This window comes from Eubalaena glacialis, chromosome 2 (assembly GCF_028564815.1).
Source record: "Eubalaena glacialis isolate mEubGla1 chromosome 2, mEubGla1.1.hap2.+ XY, whole genome shotgun sequence".
NCBI lineage: Eukaryota > Metazoa > Chordata > Mammalia > Artiodactyla > Balaenidae > Eubalaena > Eubalaena glacialis.
The window spans coordinates 101422601-101442771 of record NC_083717.1 but is presented as its reverse complement, the minus strand read 5'-3'; the positions used below and the strand labels follow the sequence as shown (position 1 = coordinate 101442771).

The following is a 20171-nucleotide window of genomic DNA, read 5'->3' as shown; positions in this document are numbered from 1 at the left end:
TCTAATAAATTTTCATTAGAACAAAGTATTACATAGCTAAGGCACATTTGAAACTTTCTTCTGGAGAAACTTAGAAGTCCATGACCCACAGTTCTGACAAATGTTTGAAACTGAACACTGAACAGTAAAGTTGTAAAAATAGTCTTTTACTAAAGAGCTAAATATACCGGTTTTTTAAGTTCCTGGGTTTTATGTTTGTTTTATTTTTCTTACATGTAAAATCACAGACTTAGAACTAAAAGAGAAAATACTTTTAGCCAAACATGCTATGAAAAGTTTTGAATGTAATTAAATGCTAAGTAAAGCATTAGTTAAAAAATGCATTAAAATTTTTTTCTTAACTGAGACATTAAAAGAAGTTAAAAGTTTTGAATATTTTGGAAACATCATATTAAAGCAAAGCTTAAAAAAGGATATGGTTCTTTCACTATTTCAGTGAGTTTAATCTTGACTTGTCTAGGGGCTTTGGAAATACCAGCTAGCTCATGCATCTTAAGATAATATAAAATCAGTGGACTCTGACCTCCAAAATTGAAGAGAACACGGTTAAACTCTGGGCCACTACTGCTATAATGGGACTGTAAGGGGGAGAAAAAAAAATGAATCAATTATTACTTTTGTGTACTTTTAAAGAACTGTAAATAAAATATAACTGCATTATAACCATAAATACAATTATTATCTGGTATATTAAAACAAATAAAGGGAAATTCTGCAAGGCATCTTAATTAAAGTAATTTACTAAAGTATGAGACTATGAGTATGTGCAGTAAGGCTCTGCTAGTCTTTTAGCATGAAGACAGGCCAATAGAGATCATTCTATCTGAAGAACAGAAAGAGAAAAGAATGAGCAGAGCCCCAGAAAAAGGGGCAGGAAAAAATATGAAGAAATAATGACTGAAACTTTCCAAGTTTTACGAAAAACACATCCAAGAAGTTTAACTCCAAGTAGGATAAATTCACATCTAGATGCGTCATAGTCAAAGTGTTGAAAGACGAAGACAAAAAGAAAAATCTCAAAAGCAGCGAGAGAAGAACAACATATAAGAGAACCCAAATAAGGTTAACAAGGTGACTTCTCATCAGAACAAAGAGGCTAGAAGCCCATCACAGTGCTGATGAAAAAACTTTGACCACGAATTCTGTGTCAAGGAAACAACCACCATAATTATAATTGCTCCAATATTCTACTATTGACTTCTTGTGGGATGCAAGTATAGCAACTACTCATATGTTAAGTCTTTCCTCAATTTTTATAACGCCTAGATGAGAGATTTATTGTTGATTCCACTTCTTGTGGGGAAGTAAGATTTTATTCTCATTTGTTTTTACTGATATGTAAAATTCTCTTGTGTTTTGTTTGCTTATGGTCAATTTTTCATTGTATTCATTCATAGCTGCTCCAAAATTATTTCAAATAGTGGTAATATTGTAATCAAAAGCAGTTCTTTGATGGTGAAAACTTGATGTCAATATCAGCTGTTTTTTCTGTGATGTAAATCATTTACTTCACCATAGTCTCCCATGTCAATTCACATCAGGTTATACCTAGCCTGATCTTAAAACTTGCATGCAAAACCGCACCAAGCATTTTCCTGGCTTTTGCCTGGTGTATTATAAGATAGAAACTCTATCTTACTGAAGTTTTAGAAACAGACATTCCTGTTCTTTTTCTGCAGTTACGAGTTTTTAAACTAAGAAAACCACAGTACACAGATCCTTCTTCCTCTATGAGAAACTATGACTTTTTTTTAAGCGTAGTTCAATCAGGCAAGAGCAGATTGAAAGCAGGGCTCCAGAATGAACGTAATACACAATTACTGTCTAATCAGCACAGAGTAGATTCCACATGTTTCAACAGCCCACGAATACAGTAGATTTTGGGGTCAACAACATTCTACTTTTGACATATACAGAGCTTACTGTTAAAAGTGATTCCCAAATCTTTTCAGAGGCCTCCAAGGCAAGGCTTTATTAACCTATACTTATGCAGTTGTAATTTTGGACCTCTATACTTTTTCCACAGTAATAGTTTATCTTCTAAGATCAGGCCTGTTACCCCAGCCTGTTGTAAACTTTTGGTCATCCAATATATTCATAGTTCTTCCAGGTTTTATGACTTCTACATGGCTAATGAAAAATGGCAACCATATTTTTATCAAAGTTGTTGATAAAATATTGTGCATGAGACAGGGCCAATGATGCAGCAATACGGTGTACTACCAAAGACATATCTGCAATTTGCTTTCTATCTTTTAATAGTGATATCTGAAAAAAGTTACTGTCAGTTACAAATCCATCTGTCCATATTTCTTCAACTTGTAAACAAACTATAAAAGACCATTTTTAGTGCTTGCTGAAGATCAGATATACAATTTCTATTACATTTCCTTGATTTCTAAATTTAGCAACCTTGCCCTCCTCCTCTGCTCCCATGCACTCCCCTGCCTCCTGCCCCCTGCAGCCAAGATGGTGCAATATTGCCATCTACCCCAAATGGGCTCCCAGAGTCGCCAATTTCTATCCTAAGTACGGACATCCTTGGCAGCACTGTGAAGGTTGGAAGAGATTCTATATACCTGGATTATTAAAGACCAGGAAATATATGAATACTGACTTTCAGAAAGTGGTTTTTGTATAGGCATAATATAAAATTTAAAATAACGGTCAGACTTGACTAGATAATTCAGACAAAATTTTAACAAAAAAGACTGCAACAGATTTAAAACCCAATTGGCTAACAAGTTAAGAGATCAAATTCAGAAGTTCAAGCCAACGGTCTCATCAAATCTTGGCTAAAGCAACACAAGGTGGTAAATCCATAGGATCTCTGTTTGGGAGGCACCTTCAAAAATGTGGAGAAAGCAAGTATTCAAGACTTAAGATCAAGAGTACCTACATATGGTCATTTATTCCGGGACCATGGTTTAAGAGGTGGGGACAGGTCAACCACTGTTGAAAACGCCATTGAAGTTTTCTCTGCAACTTTGATGCTTATTGAGATCAGAGTCATGTCTGTATGCCAACCCAAGGAGAAGCAGTGCCAGAAGTATGAGGAAAAGATAAACGCTATTCGTTTTCCTTAGAGATGAGGATAGTTTCAGAAATAAATATGACTTTAATATTAAGATTAACCTCTCCAATAAATCTCTTCTGATTATTAATTTTTTTCTAAAGTATATATCAAGAGTGTAATAACCAACATTGTCCATGTGAAACTGTTCAATTAATTATACTGGAAATTAAAGAAGGACATTTTTTATAATTATTATACTCCAAACCTCTGTTGGTAGTCCTGATAATCTTGATTCTTCCTTGGATGCGGGCATTGTATATCCTTCCGGGTTCTTTAAAATTTTTGTCATATTGAAGTCTATATCTAAAACAGAAAATAAAATATTTTCTTAAATTCTTTCTTTCTTCACAAAAGGCATGATATCCCTTCTTTTTCCTAGCAATGCATCTTAAACATGCAGAGAGGTAAAAATGTATGAGAGAAGGTTAGGATATTGTTATAGCTTGCCCCAGTCAGAGGAAATGAATATTCCATCTCATTTTACCTAACAGGGCTTTAGAGTTTTCAAATTCATTCATGTACACTATTTCACATCATCCTCACAAACCATTTTATGAGCTAAGTAACACTTCCCACAATTTATAGATTAGAAAACTAAAGTTAAGGAAACTCTATGACTTTTTCTAAGAGTAAGTCTTGCTCTAAGGTGATAGTTGTTCACATCTCTGAATCTAATAAAAACCACTGAATTGTATTCTTTAAATGGGTGAATTGTATGGTATATGCACTACATCAATAAAGCTGTAATTAAAAAAAAAAACAGTACAGGAAGAGGATGCAGACCTAGGTCTTTTGCTTCTGATTTCAGAGCTCTTTCCATGACCCTCTAGTTAAATGCAATAGGAGGCTTTGGTCTCTGCATGTTAGAGTCTACCTTTTCCATATACTGACAACATACCCAGATAAGCAAAGACTTGGTAATTTTTCATTGCAACCAGTGTAAATATGCATGAGGGTACCCAGGGAGTCTTGTCTTAAAGGAGAACTATATGATTTAATCAGCCATGTCAGTCAGCCTAAAAGCATATGCTAATTATTAAGGATATCTTAATGTAGAGCAGAGAAAACAGGTGATCTGAGAAGTTTGTACTAGATTCTGGCACTGACAATTATTACCAGTTACCAGGTAGACAAATCAGATCTACAGATTGTGATGTTGATGACAAACCTAGAAGAGTTGAAGAAAGTCACTTGAATTGATTTTCGACATTACCCATTAAAAGATATTAGATACTAGCCTGAAATATTGGAGGCAAGTAGGCATTTATCTCTGGCAGAGATTAAAGAACTAGTTAGCAAGGAACCTGTATTTTAAAATTTTGAGTGGAACCAAAGTTAGATTAAGTTGGGAGTTAGAATGGCAAGAAAGGTAATGAACCATATAATTTCTCTATTTTAAAACTTGCTCAAAAGCATACAACCCATTATGGAGAAGAATCTGACAATATCTACTGATAATACAGACATTTTTCTTTGACTCAGCAATCCCTCTCCTGAGAATATATTCTACAAAATCTCCTACATAAGCACAAAAAATATATGTACAGGTTTAATGATTATAGCATAATTTGTAAAATTGAGAGATTATAAACAACCTGTGCATTTAGCAGTCAAGTACTGGTTGAAAAAACTATGGCACTCCTATTTGATGGAATACTATAAGCTGTAAAAAAAAAAAAAAAAATGAGCAAGATCTCCATACAGATGTGAAGATATCTACAGGTCATATCATAAAGTGAGGAAAGCAAGTTGCAGAACAGTGAAGCGAGTATATTACTTGATTGAATATATACAATATATAAAATATACTACTCAGTGTAAACGGGAAAGAATGTACACAATGTATACAATATACTACATTCAGTGTAAAAGGGAAAGAATAAAAATAAGGCAAATATCTATTGTATTTGCCTTCATTTGTATAAAGAAACACTGAAAAGATAAATAAGAAATGAATAAAAATATTCTCTTTGGGAGGAATGATTAAAAATAAAACATGCTCAATTTTGAATCATTCTTAAATACATATTTAGGTGCTATTACTTAACTTCTAGTCACTATGAACAGACATGTTACTAATGACAAAAGGAACTCTACTTCATGTCTACCATACCCACAATAAAAGCCTTAGAAGATTGCTTGAACTTTGTTGTAAAATTACTGTCAACAGATTAATATCAGGCAAAGATTCTAGGCTTGGAGTAACAGCAATAGACATAAAAAGTAAGAGATTAATGAAAAACACAAAGCAAAGAAATTTTAGAAGTGAAAGAGTCAAAGAAAAAAATCCTACGTAAAGGAAAAACCCCACCCTGATATGATAAGAGTAATAAGTAACCTTAAAATCACTGAATTTACTAGCTTTTTTCCCCCTGCGTTCCTCTAGTCTGTTGATTTATTTTAGGTAAAGATATTAATTTTGTCCCTGATTATAGTTTTTATATCTCCTCTGTTCTCAGCATCTTTGAATGCTAGGGAAGGTCATCGGAAACACCAATATTGACTCTACTTGATAAAACTATGAGAAAGTATGTCTCAACTGTTCTTATTAAGTCTTTAGAAATTTCACTAGTGACAAAATATTCCAGTCTGACTACACCGACGCTGGGAAAATTTCATTTTCATAATTATCCCCTTTTTATTTTAGGGATATTACATCTCGTAAAAGGGAGACACTTATGCAAGTAAGTATGGTTACCTTTATCCACTTTTGTAGTTTGTATTCTAATAGTCTTTCTGAGATGCAAAAAACTCATATATCTTAGCAAAATTAAAGTTCATGCAGGCCATATATAATATTATATATCAATAAACTACAGAAACAGAAAAAATGTTAATTAGTTAAAAAATTAAATTAAAAAAAAAGATGCTCACTGAGGTCAGGAGAACAATGCATGAACAGAATGATAGTTTCAACAGAAATAGAAAATAAAAGAAAGTACCAAGCAGAAATCACAGAGCTGAAGAATACCTGCACTGAAAAATACATTACAGGGGATCAACAGCAGGTTAGACGAAGCCAGAAAAAAGAATTAGCAAACTCAAACACAAGGCAATGGAATTCATCCAATCAAAGAAGTAAAAAGAAAAAAAATTTAAAAAGTGGAGATAGCTTCAGCGACTTGTGGGACAACATTAAACAGACCAACATTTGCATTATAGGGGTCCTAGAAGGAGAAGAGATAGAGAAAGGGGCAGAACAATTATTTGAAGAAATAATAGCTGAAAACTTCCCTAACCTGGGGAAGGAAATTGACATCCAGATCTAGGAAGCCTAGAGAGTTCCAAGTAAGATGAGCCAAAGAGACCCACACCAAAACACATTATAATTAAACTGTCATAACTTAAAGACAAGGAGAGAATCTTAAAAGCAGCAAGAGAAAAACAACTTGTTATGTGGAAAGGAACCCTCCATAAGACTATCAGCAGGTTTTTCAGCAGAAACTTTGCAGGCCAGAAGGAAGTGGCATAATATATTCAAAGTGCTGAAAACAAAACAAAACAAACAAACAAACAAACAAAACCTACTAACCAAGAATTCTCTACTCAGCCAAGTTGTCCTACAGAATTGAAGGAGAGATAAATAGTTTTCAAATAGTTTTCCAGACAAGCAAAAGGTAAAGGAATTTATGATCACTAAACTGGCCTTCCAAGAAATGCTGAAGGGACTTCTTTAAGCTGAAATGAAAGTGCTAATCAGAAATAGAAAAACATATGAAAGTACAAATCTCACTGGTAAAGGTAAACATATAGTAAAATTCAGAAAAATCTAATGTCATAAAGGTGATGAGTTAATCACTTATAATTCTAGTACAAAGGTTAAAAGACAAAAGTAGTAAAAATAACTATAACTACTATAATTTGTTAATGAATATGCAAGATAAAAAGAAACTGTGACATCAAAAACAAAACAAGGGGGAGGAGTAAAAATGTAGAGCTTTAGAATGTGTTTGAACTTAACTTGTCAACTTAAAATAGACTGTTATAGATATGTTATTTTACGTAAGCCTCATGGTAATCACAAAGCAAAACATTATAGTAGATACATAAAAGATAAAGAGAAAGGAATCTAAGCGTGCCACTAAAGATTATCACCAAATCACAAAGGAAGAGAGCAAGAGAAGAAGAAACGAACAAAGGAATTTAAAAACAGCCAGAAAACAATTAACAAAATGGTAAAGAATACATACATATCACTAATTACTTTAAATGTAAATGGACTAAGTTCCCCAATCAAAAGACACACAGTGGCTAAAAGGATTAAAAACAAAACAAAACAAAACAAAAAAAACAAGACCAATCTATACACTGCCTACAAGAGATTCACTTCACATGTAAGGAAACACACAGATAAAGTGAAGGCATAGAAATAGATATTCCATGCAAATGGAAACAAAAAGAAACTTGGATACCTACACTTTTATCAGGGAAAATAGACTTTAAGGCAAAGACTCTAATAAGAAATAAAGAAGGTCATTATATGATAAAGGAGTCATTTCAACAAGAGGATATAACATTTGTAAATATTTATGTTCTTAACATAGGCTCACCTAAATATATAAAGCAAATATTAATGGACTTAAAGGGAGAAATGGACAGCAATCCAATAATAGTGGGGGACTTTAATACCCCACTTTCATCAATGGATAGATCAGTCAGACAGAAAATCAGTAAGGAAATGTTGACCTAAACTACACATTAGAACAGAGGGACTTAACAGACATACATAGAACATTCTATCCAAAAGCAATAAAATACACATTCTTCTAAGGCACACATGGAACACGCTCCAGGATAGATCATATATTAGGCCACAAAACATGTCTTAATAAATTTAAGAAGACTGAAATCATATCAAACATCTTTTCTGATCACAATGGTGTGAAACTAGAAATCAATTACAAGAAGAAAACTGGAAATTTCATAAATATGTGGAGATTAAACAACATGCTACTGAACAACAAATGGGTCAAAGAAGACATAAAAAGAGAAATAAAAAATATATTGAGACAGATGAAAATGGAAATACAACAAACCACAACATATGCGATGTAGCAAAAGCAGTTCTGAGAGGGAAATTCATAGCAATAAATGCCTACCTTAAGGAACAAGAAGAATCTCAAATAAGCAAAATTAACTTACACCTCAAGAAACAAGAAAAAGAAGAACAAACTAATCCCAAAGTTAGTAGAAGGAAGGAAATAAAGATCACAGTGTAAATAAAGGAAATAGAGACTAAAAAGACAATAAAAAAGATCAATGAAACTAAGAGCTGTTTTTTTGAAAAGATAAACAAAATTGACTAAGAAAAAAACAGAGAGGACTCAAGTCAGAAATGAAAGAGATGTTATAACTGGTACCATAGAAATACAAAGAATCATAAAACACTACTATGAACAACAAATGCCAACAAATTAGATAACCTAAAAGAAAACAATAATTTCCTAAAAACCTACAACTACCAAGACTGCTTTAAGAAGAACTAGATAGCCTGAAAAGACCAATAGCAAATTAGGAGATTAAAGTGGTAATTTAAAAAATCTCCCAACAAAGGAAAGCATAGGACGAGATAATGTCATGGCTGAATACTACCAAACATTAAATGAAAATTTATAACAATCCTTTAAAAGTCTTCCAAAAGGTAGAAGAAGAGGGAACACTTTCAACCTCATTTTATGAGGTCAGCATTACCCTGATACCAAAGCCAGACAAAGACAACAGAAGAAAACTATAAGCCAATATCTCTGATGAACCTAGATGCAAAATTTCTAAATAAAATACTAGCAAACAAAATTCAACAACACATCAAAAAGATTAGACACCATGATCAAGTGAGATCCATACCTGTGATGCAAGTTTGGCTTATTATAAGCAAATCAATTAATGTGTTATACCACATGAGCAGAATTAAAGATAAAAACCACATGATCATCTCAATAGACACTGAGAAAGTATTTGACAAAGTTCAACATTTATTCACAATAAAAACTCTCATAAACAGGTATAGAAGGAAATTTCCTCAACAGAAATAGAAAAAATAATTCTAAAATTCTTATGGAACCACAAAAGACTCCAAATAGCCAAAGCATTCTTGGGAAAGAACAAAGTTGGAGGCATCACCACATTTCCTGATTTCAAATTATATTACAAAGCTATAGTAATCAAAACAGTATCGTACTGGATTTAAAACAGATATATAGACTGATGGAACAGAATAGAGAGCCCCAAAATAAACCCAATAATATGTAGTTAACTAATTTTTGACAAACACACCAAGAATACACAATGGAGAAAAGATAGTCTCTTCAAAAAATGGTGTTGGAATGGCTAGATAGCCACATGCAAAAGAATGAGATTCGACCTTCATCTTACACCATATGTGAAAGTCAACTGAAAATGAATTTAAGACTTAAACGTAAGACTCAAAACTGTAAAACTCTTAGAAGAAAACATAGGAACAAAGCTCCTTAATAATGGCCTTAGCAATGAATTTTTTGGATATGACAATAAAAGCTAAGCAACAAAAGCAAAAATAAACAAGTGGGACTATATCAAAAAAAGCTCCTGCACAGAAAAGGAAGCAGTTAATTAAATGAAAAGGCAACTTATGGGTTGAAAGAAAATATCTACAAACCATACATCTAATAAGGGTTTAATGTCCAGAATATATAAATAATTCCTACAAATCAATAGCAACAAGAAAATCCAATTAAAAAATGGGCAAAGGACTGAAGTAGATATTTTTTTAAAGAAGACATACAAATGGCCAACAAGCATATGAAAACGTGCTCAACATCACCAATTATCAGTAAATGCAAATCAGAACCACAATGAGATATCAACTCACACTTGTTCAGATAGCCATTATCAAAAAGATAACAAGTGTTGGTGAGCATGTGGAGTAAAGGGAACTCTTGTACCTTGGTGGGAATGTACATTGGTTCAGGCTTTGGAAAACAGTATGGAGGTTCCCCCATGACCCCCACCAAAAAAAACACTTTCATATAATCCAGCAATTCCTCTTCTGGGTATATATCCAAAAGAAATGAAATCATTACCTCAAAAAGATATCTGCACTCTCATGTCACTGCAAAATTATTCACAGTAGTCAAGGTATGGGAACAACCTAAGTGTATGTTGATGGATAAATGGATATAGAAATTGTAATACACACACACAGTGGACAGTTATTTAACATTTAACAGCCAACTTAACAAAGGACATCCTATTCACACTCTTCACAGAGTCCACGAGATAAAAAAGAACAATTTCTGTGAAGATTTCCAGCTCTTCTTGGCACTCGGGTCAGATGGCACTGTCTTTTTTTATGGAGGCCTTGCAGAAAAACCTACTCTATGAAGCAGTTGATAGAGGTTTTGAGGATACCTTTATCATAAGGATAAGGAGATTCACAACCTTTTGAAAATAGCAATCTTAGGTTCATGCTAAACACAATGAATAGCAAAGCATCATTCAGCTCAAGCACTTTGAAGGATTCCATTATTATGTAATTTGAGCACCCCAACAAAAAAACTGTTGAAGGATTCAGTTAAATGTGGAATATAAAACAGCCAAAATGAACAAGAAGAAAATATAAGGATAAGTGGTATAGAAGGCTACAAAAGAAGAGATTATTGAATTAAAAAACTAATATATTTTATTGTGTAAAAATTCAAAGCTCCTGCTAGCTAAAAAGTACCACAAATGAAAAACTGGGAGACCTTTTTCTAATAGAATGACAGATGAAACAAAAACCTCAGTAGAAAACTGGATGAAGGACATAAGAGGTAAATCACAAAACAGAATAAAATTGGCAGGTAATCTTTCTTTAAAAAGTTCAGGGACGTCCCTGGTGGTCCAGTGGCTAAGACTCCACACGCCCAATGCAGGGGGCCCGGGTTTGATCCCTGGTCAGGGAACTAGATCCCACATGCTGCAACTAAGAGTTCGCCTGCCACAACTAAAGATTCCGCATGCCGCAACGAAGATCTCGCACGCGGCAAAGAAGATCCTGCATGCTGCAAGTAAGACCCAACGCAGCCAAATAAATAAATAAATAAACAAATAAACAAATATTTTTTAAAAGTTCAATTTTGTCAGTAAACAAAGAAATTAAAACACCACTGATATATCCTTTAATTGAAAAAAAAGAAAGAAAAAGAATGACAATGCACAATGTTGTTAACTCATATGTAATCTTATGTGCTAATGACAGGCCATAGTCTTCCCTACTAGTTACCACACTCCTCCAAATCCAGGGGACGTCTGGATTTGAATGAGGGGGTGGCAACCTCTGTTTCTTGGTCTCTTTAACTCCACAACCTCTTCCTCACTGGACTGGAGGGGAAGAGTAGTACTCCAATACTTTCCTCCTAGGAAATTCTTTTGTTTCTTCAACATTTCTTCCTCACCATCTTTTATAATAGGCTGAAGGTAGGCTCATGTCCTGCAAGACAGTTCATGACCTTTCTTTGGGATGTACCTACTGATGTCATCAGCCTTTATGACCTCAGAGGAAATGAAGACAGAAACAGTCTCATTTTAACATTCCATTACATAGTTTGAGTGGATTTGTGTTACAACCGAAAGCACTTTGACTAGGACACTTGTATTAAGTCCTCAGTTTCTCAAGGGTAGTTTACTTGGATTGGGCACAGTTAGCAAAAACTACTACATATTAAAATTATCACTTATCTTACCCATATTCATTCATTTCACAAATGTCCACTGAGTTTAAATTACATATTTGATGCCTGGGATACAAAGATGAAAAAAGACAGGGCTCACTAAGCAGCAGAGGTGGAAACAAGTCTGAGACATACTGTTATGGAATTGCAATGCAATGTGATAGTGGTATAGTAGAAGAAAAGATGGAAATGCCACAAGAACACAGCTATCCTCTCATTTGCAGATCAACTGGGAATTCCAAAGAATTGGGAAACTTTTTTTTGTTTCCCACCTGCTGAATTACTTGAACAGTCACATTACACCAGATTGGCCTTGTGTTTATTCCAAAACTCAAAGTATAAGGAAAGTATAAGGAAACTGCGGTGTAAAGAAACTGTGGTATAAAGATGCCTTTTAAACTGTTCTGCTCTGACTAATAATAGTTTAGGTTGTAGATACAAGATTTAAAACAATAAGATAATAATACATATTGAAGGGTTAATATTTTTGTTAAATCTTTCTTATTTAATTTTCTTGTGTTTTATACAAACTCTATAGTTACTTTGACAGGATTTTCTTTTAATTTTTTTTTATTGAAGTATAGTTGATTAACAATGTTTCAGGAGTACAGCAAAGTGATTCAGTTATACATACATATATATGTATATATATATCAATTGTTTCCAGATTCTTTTGCATTATAGGTTATTATAAGATATTAAATATAGTTCCCTGTGCTATACAGTAGGTCCTTGTTGCTTATCTATTTTACATATAGTAGTGTGCCTCATCTGTTATTCCCAAATTCCAAATTTATCCTCCCCCACTTTTCTCCTTTGGTAACCATAAGTTTGTTTTCTATGTCTCTGAGTCTATTTCTGCTTTGTAAATAAGTTGATTTGTATCATTTTTTTAGACATCATATAAGTGATATCACATGATATTTGTCTTTCTCTGACTTACTTCACTTAGTATGATAAACTCTAGGTGCATCCATGTTGCTGCAAATGGCATTATTTCATTCTTTTTGATGGCTGACTAATATTCCATTACACACACACACACACACACACACACACACACACACATCTGCTTTATCCATTCATCTGTCAATGGAGATTTAGGTTGCTTCCAAGTCTTGGGTATTGTAAAATGCTACAGTGAACATTGGGGTGCATGCATCTTTTTGAATTAGAGTTTTCTCCCGACATACACCCAGTAGTGGGATTGCTGGATCATATGATAGTTCTATTTTTAGTTTTTTAAGGAAACTCCATACTGTTCTCCATAGTGGCTGTATCAATTTACATTCCCACCAACAGTGTAGGAGGGCTCCCTTTTCTCCACACCCTTTCCAGCATTTATTGCTTGTAGACTTTTTGATGATAGCCATTCTGACCGGTGTGAGGTGATGCCTCATTGTAGTTTTGATTTGCATTTCTCTGATAATTAGTGATGCTGAGCATCTTTTCATGGGCTTGATTATTTGTATGTCAAATTCTTCTGTACGTCAAATTCTTCTTTGGAGAAATGTCTATGTAGATCTTCTGCCCTGTTTTTGATTAGGTAGTTTGTTTCTTTGATACAGAGCTGCATGAGCTGTCTGTATATTTTGGAGATTAATCCCTTGTCAGTCACTTCATTTGCAAGTATTTTCTCCCATTCTCTGCATTGTCTTTTTGTTTTGTTTATGGTTTCCTTTTCTGTGCAAAAGCTTTTAAGTTTAATTAGGTCCCATTTGTTTATTTTTGTTTTTATTGTCATTACTCTAGGAGGTGGATCAAAAAAGATACTGCTGTGATTTATGTCAAACAGTGTTCTGCCTATGTTTGTCTCTAAGAGTTTTATAGTGTCTGGCATTACATTTAGGTCTTTGATCCATTTTGAGTTTATTTTTGTGCATGGTGTTAGAGGCTGTTCTAATTTCATTCTTTTACATGTAGTTGTCCAGTTTTCGCAGCACCGCTTATTGAAGAGGCTGTCTTTCCTCCATTGTATATTCTTGCCTCCTTTGTCATAGATTAATTGACAATAAGTGCATGGGTTTATCTCTGTGCTATCTATCCTGTTCCATTGATCTATATTTCTGTTTTTGTACAAGTACCATATTGTTTCAATGACTGTAGCTTTGTAGTATAGTCTGAAGTCAGGGAGCCTGATTCCTCCAGCTTCGTTTTTCTTTCTCAAGATTATTTCAGCTATTCGGGGTCTTTTGTGTTTCCATACAAATTAAAAACTTTTTTGTTCTAGTTCTGTGAAAAATTCCATTGGTAATTTGATAGGGATTGTACTGAATGTGTAGATTACCTTGGGTAGCATGGTCATTTTAACATTGATTCTTCCAATCCAAGAACATGGTGTACCTTTCATCTGTTTGTGTGGTCTTCAGTTTCTTTTGTCAGCATCTTACAGTTTTCAGAGTACAGGTCTTTTGCCTCCTTAGGTAGGTTTATTCTTAGGTATTTTATTCTTTTTGATGTGATGGTAAGTGAGATTGTTTCTTTAATTTCTCTTTCGGGTCTTTCATTGTTAGTGTATAGAAATGCAACAGATTTCTGTCTATTAATTTTGTATCCTGCAACGTTACCAAATTCATTGATGAGCTCTAGTAGTTTTCTGATAGCGTCTTTAGGATTTTCTATGTATAGTATCATGTCATCTGCAAACAGTGCCAGTTTTACTTTTTCTTTTCCAATTTGGATTCCTTTTGTTTCTTTTTCTTCTCTGATTGCCATGGCTAGGACTTTCAAAACTATGTTGAATAACAGTGGTGAGAGTGGACATCCTTGTCTTGTTCCTGATCTTAGAGGAAATGCTTTCAGTTTTTCACCATTGAGAATGATGTTAGTTGTGAGTTTGTCATATATGGCGTTTATTATGTTGAGGTATGTTCCCTCTATACCCACTTTCTGGAGAGTTTTTATCATAAACGGATGTTGAATTTTATCAAAAGCTTTTTTTGCATCTACTGAGATGATCATATGTTTTTTATTCTTCAGTTTGTTAATGTGGTGTTTCATATTGACTGATTTGTGGATATTGAAAAGTCCTTGCATCCCTGGGATAAATCCCACTTGATAATGGAGTATGATCCTTTTAATGTACTGTTGGATTCAGTTTGCTAGTATTCCATTGAAGATTTTTGCACCTATGTTCATCAGTGATATTGCCTGTAATCTTCTTTTTTTGTGGTATCTTTGTGATTTTGGTATCAGGGTTATGGTGGCCTCACAGAATGAGTTCAGAAGTGTTCCTTCCTCTCCATGTTTTGAAATAGTTTCAGAAGAATGGGTATTAACTCTTCTTTAAATGTTTGATAGAATTCGCCTGTGAAGCCATCTGGTCTTTTGTTTTTGGGAGTTTTAAAATTACTAATTCAATTTCAGAACTGGTAATTGGTCTACTAATATTTTCTATTTCTTCCTGGTTCAGTTTTAGGAGGTTGTACCTTTCTAAGAATTTGTCCATTTCTTCCAGGTTGTCCATTTTATTGGCATATAGTTGCTTGTAGTAGTCTCTTATAATCCTTTGTATTTCTGTGGTGTCAGTTGTAACTTCTCCTTTTTCATTTCAAATTTTATTGATTTGGGCCCTCTCCCTTTTTTTCTTGATGAGTCTGACTAAAGTTTTATCAATTTTATTTATCTTTTAAAAGAACCAGCTTTTAGTTTCATTCATCTTCTCTATTATTTTTTGTCTCTATTTCATTTATTTCTGCTCTGATCTTTATGATCTCTTTCCTTCTATGAAACTTTGGGTTTTGCTTGCTCTTTTTCTCTAGTTGCTTTAGGTGTAAGGTTAGGTTGTTTATTTGAGACTTTTATTGTTTCCTGATGTAAGACTGTATTGCTATAAACTTCTCTCTTAGAACTGCTTTTGCTGTGTTCCATAGGTTTTGGATCGTCATGTTTTCATTTTAATTTGTCTCTAGGTATTTTTTGATTTACTCTTAGATTTCTTCAGTGATCCATTGATTGTTTAGTAGCACATTTTTTAGCCTCCACGTGTTTTTTGCAGTTTTTTTTTCTTGTAGTTGATTTCTAGTCTCAAAGCATTGGGGTTGGAAAAGATACTTGATATGATTTCAATTTTCTTAAATTTACCAAGGCTTTTTTGTGGCCCAGCATGTGATCTATCCTGGACAATGCTCCATGTGAACTTGAAAAGGATATGTATTCAGCTGTTTTGGGGTGTACTGCTCTATAAATATTCTTTAGTCCATTTGGTCTAATCTGTTATTTAAGGCCTGTGTTTCCTTATTGATTTTCTGTCTGGATGATCTGTCCACTGAGGTAACACTGAGGTGTTAAAGTCCGCCACTATTATTGTGTTGCTGTAAATTTGTCCTTTTATGTCTGTTAATATTTGCCTTATATATTGAGGTGCTCCTATGTTGGGTGCATATATATTTATAGTTGTTATATCTTCTTCTTGGATTGATCCATTCATCCTTAGGTAATATCCTTCTTTGTCTCTTGTAACAGTCTTTATTTTAAAGTGTACTTTGTCTGATATAAGTATTGCTACTCCAGCTTTCTTTTGATTTCCATTTGTGTGGAATGCCTTTTTGCATCCCCTCACTTTCAGTCTGTATGTGTCTCTAAATCTGAAGTGAGTCTCCTGTAGGCAGCAAATATACAAGTCTTGTTTTTGTATCCATTCAGCCAGTCTGCGTCTTTTGGTTGGATCATTTAGTCCGTTTACATTTAAGGAAATTATCCATATGTATTTTCTTATTGCCATTTTGTTAATTGTTTTGGATTTTTTTAGGTCTTTTTTCCCTTTCTTCTTCTCTTCTCTTCTGGTTTGATGACTATCTTTAGTGTTTTGTTTGGATTTCTCTTTCTTTTTTTGTGTGTATATCTATTATAGATTTTTGGTTTGCACTTACCCTGAGGCTCTTGTATAGCAGTCTCTATATATACGTGATCATTCTAAGTTGCTGATCTCTTAATTTCCAATACATTTTAAATACCTTGCACTTGTACTCTCCTCTCCTCACAAGTTCTGTTTTTATTATCATATTTTACATGTCATTGTTTTGTGTATCCCTTAACTGCTTATTGTAGATACAGATGATTTTACTACTTTTGTCTTTTATCCTCCCTATTAGCTTTCTTTGTGGATGATTTCCTATCTTTACTGTATGTTTGCTTTTACTGGTGAGCTTTTACATTTTGTAATTTTCTTATTTCTATTTGATGCCTTTTCTTTTTTACCTAGAGAATTTCCTTTAACATTTGTTGTAAAACTGGTTTGGTGGTGCTGAATTCTTTTAACTTTTGCTTGTCAGTAAATCTTTTGATTTCTCCATCAAATCTGAATGAGAGGGCCTTCCCTGGTGGTGCAGTGGTTAAGAATCTGCCTGCCAATGCAGGGGACATGGGTTCGAGCCCTGGTCCAGGAAGATCCCACATGCCACGGAGCAACTAAGCCCATGCACCACAACTACTGAGCCTGAGCTCTAGAGCCCATGAGCCACAACTACTGAGCCCGTGCGCCACAGCTACTGAAGTCTGCGCACCTAGAGTCCATGCTCCACAAGAGAAGCCACCACAATCAGAAGCCCGTGCAATGCAATGAAGAGTAGCCCCAGCTCGCCGCAACGAGAGAAAACCGGTGCGCAGCAACAAAGACCCAACACAGCCAATAAATAAATAAAATAAAATAAATTAATAAAAAAAGAATCTGAATGAGAGCTTTGCTGTGTAGAGTATTCTTGGTCGTAGGTTTTCCCTTTTATCACTTTAAATATATTGTGCCACTCCCTTCTGGCCTGCAGAGTTTCTGCTGAAAAATTAGGTGATAACCTTATGGAGATTGCCTTGTATATTATTTGTTGCTTTTCCCTTGTTGCTTTTAGTATTCTCCCTTTATCTTTAATTTTTTTTTTCATTTTGATTACAATGTGTCTTGGTGCATTCCTCTTTGGGTTAATCCTGTATGGGGCTCTGTGGGCTTCCTGGATTTGGGTGACTATTTCCTTTCCAAGGTTAGGGAGATTTTCAGCTATTACCTCTTCAAATATTTTCTCTGGCCTGTTCTCTCTCTCTTCTCCTTCTCAGACCCCTATAATGCAAATATTAGTGCACTTGATGTTGTTCCATAGGTCTCTTAAGCTGTCCTCATTTCTTTTCATTCATTTGTCTTTTTTCTCTTCAGCAGCAGTGATTTCCACTACTCTGTCTTCCAGCTCACTGATCCTTTCTTCTAAATCATTTAGTCTACTATTTATTCCTTCTAGTGTGTTTTTCATTTCAGTTATTGTATTCTTCATCTCTGTTTGGTTGTTCTTTATATTTTCTAACTCTTTGTTAAAAACTTCTAACTTCTTGCTCTCTGCATCCATTCTCCTCCCAAGTTCTTTGATCATCTTCATGATCATTATACTGAATTCTTTCTCAGGTAGATTGCCTATCTTCACTTCACTTAGTTCTTCTTCTGGGGTTTTATCTTTTTCCTTCATCTGAAACATTCCTATGCTGTCTCATTTTGTCTAAGTGGCTATTTGTATTTTTATGTATGCGGTAGGTTATGTTTCTTGACCTTGCAGAAGAGGCCCTCTGTAGGAGGCATCCTATGTATCCCAGCAGTGCACTCCCCTCTTGTCACCCAAGCTATATGCTCTAAGGATTCAACCTAAGAGGGCTACATGGGTCCTTCTGTTGTGATGGGATAACTACGTGGGTGGTCTGGCAGGCCGCTAGTCTGGTTGGTTGCCAGGACCTGCCTTGTTGGGATGCTGCTGGCTGCTCTTTAGCAAGGCCTGTTCACAAGGTGGCTGGTTGTGGAATTCTAGGGGTCCCTGGAGCTAGTGGTGGCTCACTGATAGGCAGAATCAGGGTCCTGAAGACTCTGGGGCTGTTGCCCACCTCCTGGCAGGTATAGCTAGATCCTGGGCTACTCCTGGTCTACCGGCAGGCAGAGCTGGTTCCTGGACTCTGGCTGCAGGGTCCAAGGATCCCAGAGCTCATTTCAGATCATTGGTGGGATGGAGGTGTTGGCCCCTGACACAGCTGGGTATGGGGTCTGAAGTGTCCTGAAGGTTGTGCTGGTTTGCTAGTGGGATGGGCCAGGTTCCAGCTGGTCCCAGGGTAGGGTTTGAACTGTGTTGTGGGATTGTAGTTTTCTTGTTGCTGGTGTCTGTCCCCTGGTGGATGAGCCTGGTCTAGAGGCTTGTTCTAGCTTCCTAGTGGGAGGGGCTGGTGCCTGTTCACTGGTAGGTAGCGCTGGGTCTACCCACGGGCCAAGACCCTCTGGTGGACTGGGCAGTGTCTAGGGGCAGGTGCAGAAGAAGTTCTGGGCTCCCTGGTCTTTAGGCAGCCTATCTGCTGATGGGTGGGGCTGTGTCCCTGCCCAGTTAGTTGTCTGGCCTGAGGCATCCCAGCTCTGGAGCCTGCAGGCTGCTGCATGGGGCCAGGTCTTCAAGCTAATGAGCCAAGCTATCAGTTACCAATAATGCTCCTCAATATGTCTGCCACCAGTGTCTATGTACCCAGGGTGAGACAAAGCTGCCCTCCCCACCCCCACTTCCCCAGGAGACTCTCCAAGACCAGCAGGTAGGTCTGGCCCAGGCTCCTATCAAATTACTCCTTTTCCCTTGAGTCCTGTTGTGCATGAGATATTGTGTGTTCCCTTTAAGAGTGAAGTCTTTATTTTTGCACAGTCCTGTGGGGCTCCTGCAATTAATCGCCACTGGCCTTCAAAGCCAAATACTCTGGGGGCTCATCTTCCCAGTGCCAGACCCCTTGACTGGGTAGTCTGATGTAGGGCTCAGAACTCTTGCTCTTGTGGGAGAACCGCTGCAATTTAATTATTCTCCAGTCTGTGGGTCACCCATCCAGGAGGTAGGGTATTTGATTATATTGAATGTTCACCCTTCCTATCAGTCACATTGTGGTTCCTTCTTTATGTTTTTAGCTGTAGAAGATCTTTTCTGGTAAGTTGTAGTCTTTTTCACTGATGGTTGTTCTGCAGATAGTTGTGATTTTGGTGTGCTTGTGAGAGGAGCTGAGTTCAGGGTCTTTTTATTGTGCCATCTTGGCTGCTCTCCATAGGATGTTTTTTATTTATTGGAACACACCTTTATTAGGACAATATTTTACATGTATTATTCTATAAATATTTTTCTACTTTTTGGACCACAGCTCTTGTGTTTATTTTAAAAATATCACAGCTATACTCATGGTGAACATTCTACCAATGGCAGAGAATTTCAAGACCCTGACCTTCCTCCAAAAATTGCTCTAAAAGTATTTAAGCCATCTCTGCAGGTACGTCCCAAGACAATTCCAGTCGGAATTTGGGAGACTTCTCAAGGTATTCTCCCCTCCTATTCACTAGAAGAGTGGATCTAACTCCCACTTGACCAATAGTTTAAAGCACGTGCATGTGAACTTAATCTGCATTCCTGAAGCAGAGTAGTGTA

The 20171-nt window shown here is 35.6% G+C and overlaps 1 protein-coding gene across 1 annotated transcript in view; it reads right to left on the bottom strand.

Moving 5' to 3' along the window:
• Nucleotides 1-20171, bottom strand: part of FAM227B (family with sequence similarity 227 member B) — a 263913-nt gene that overhangs the window by 43699 nt on the left and 200043 nt on the right. The window contains exons 11-12 of the mRNA XM_061180326.1: nucleotides 3282-3379; nucleotides 416-578 (exon numbers count right to left, since the gene is read on the bottom strand). Of these exons, the coding sequence (XP_061036309.1) occupies nucleotides 416-578; nucleotides 3282-3379 (261 nt within the window). The remainder of the gene's footprint in view (nucleotides 1-415; nucleotides 579-3281; nucleotides 3380-20171) is intronic.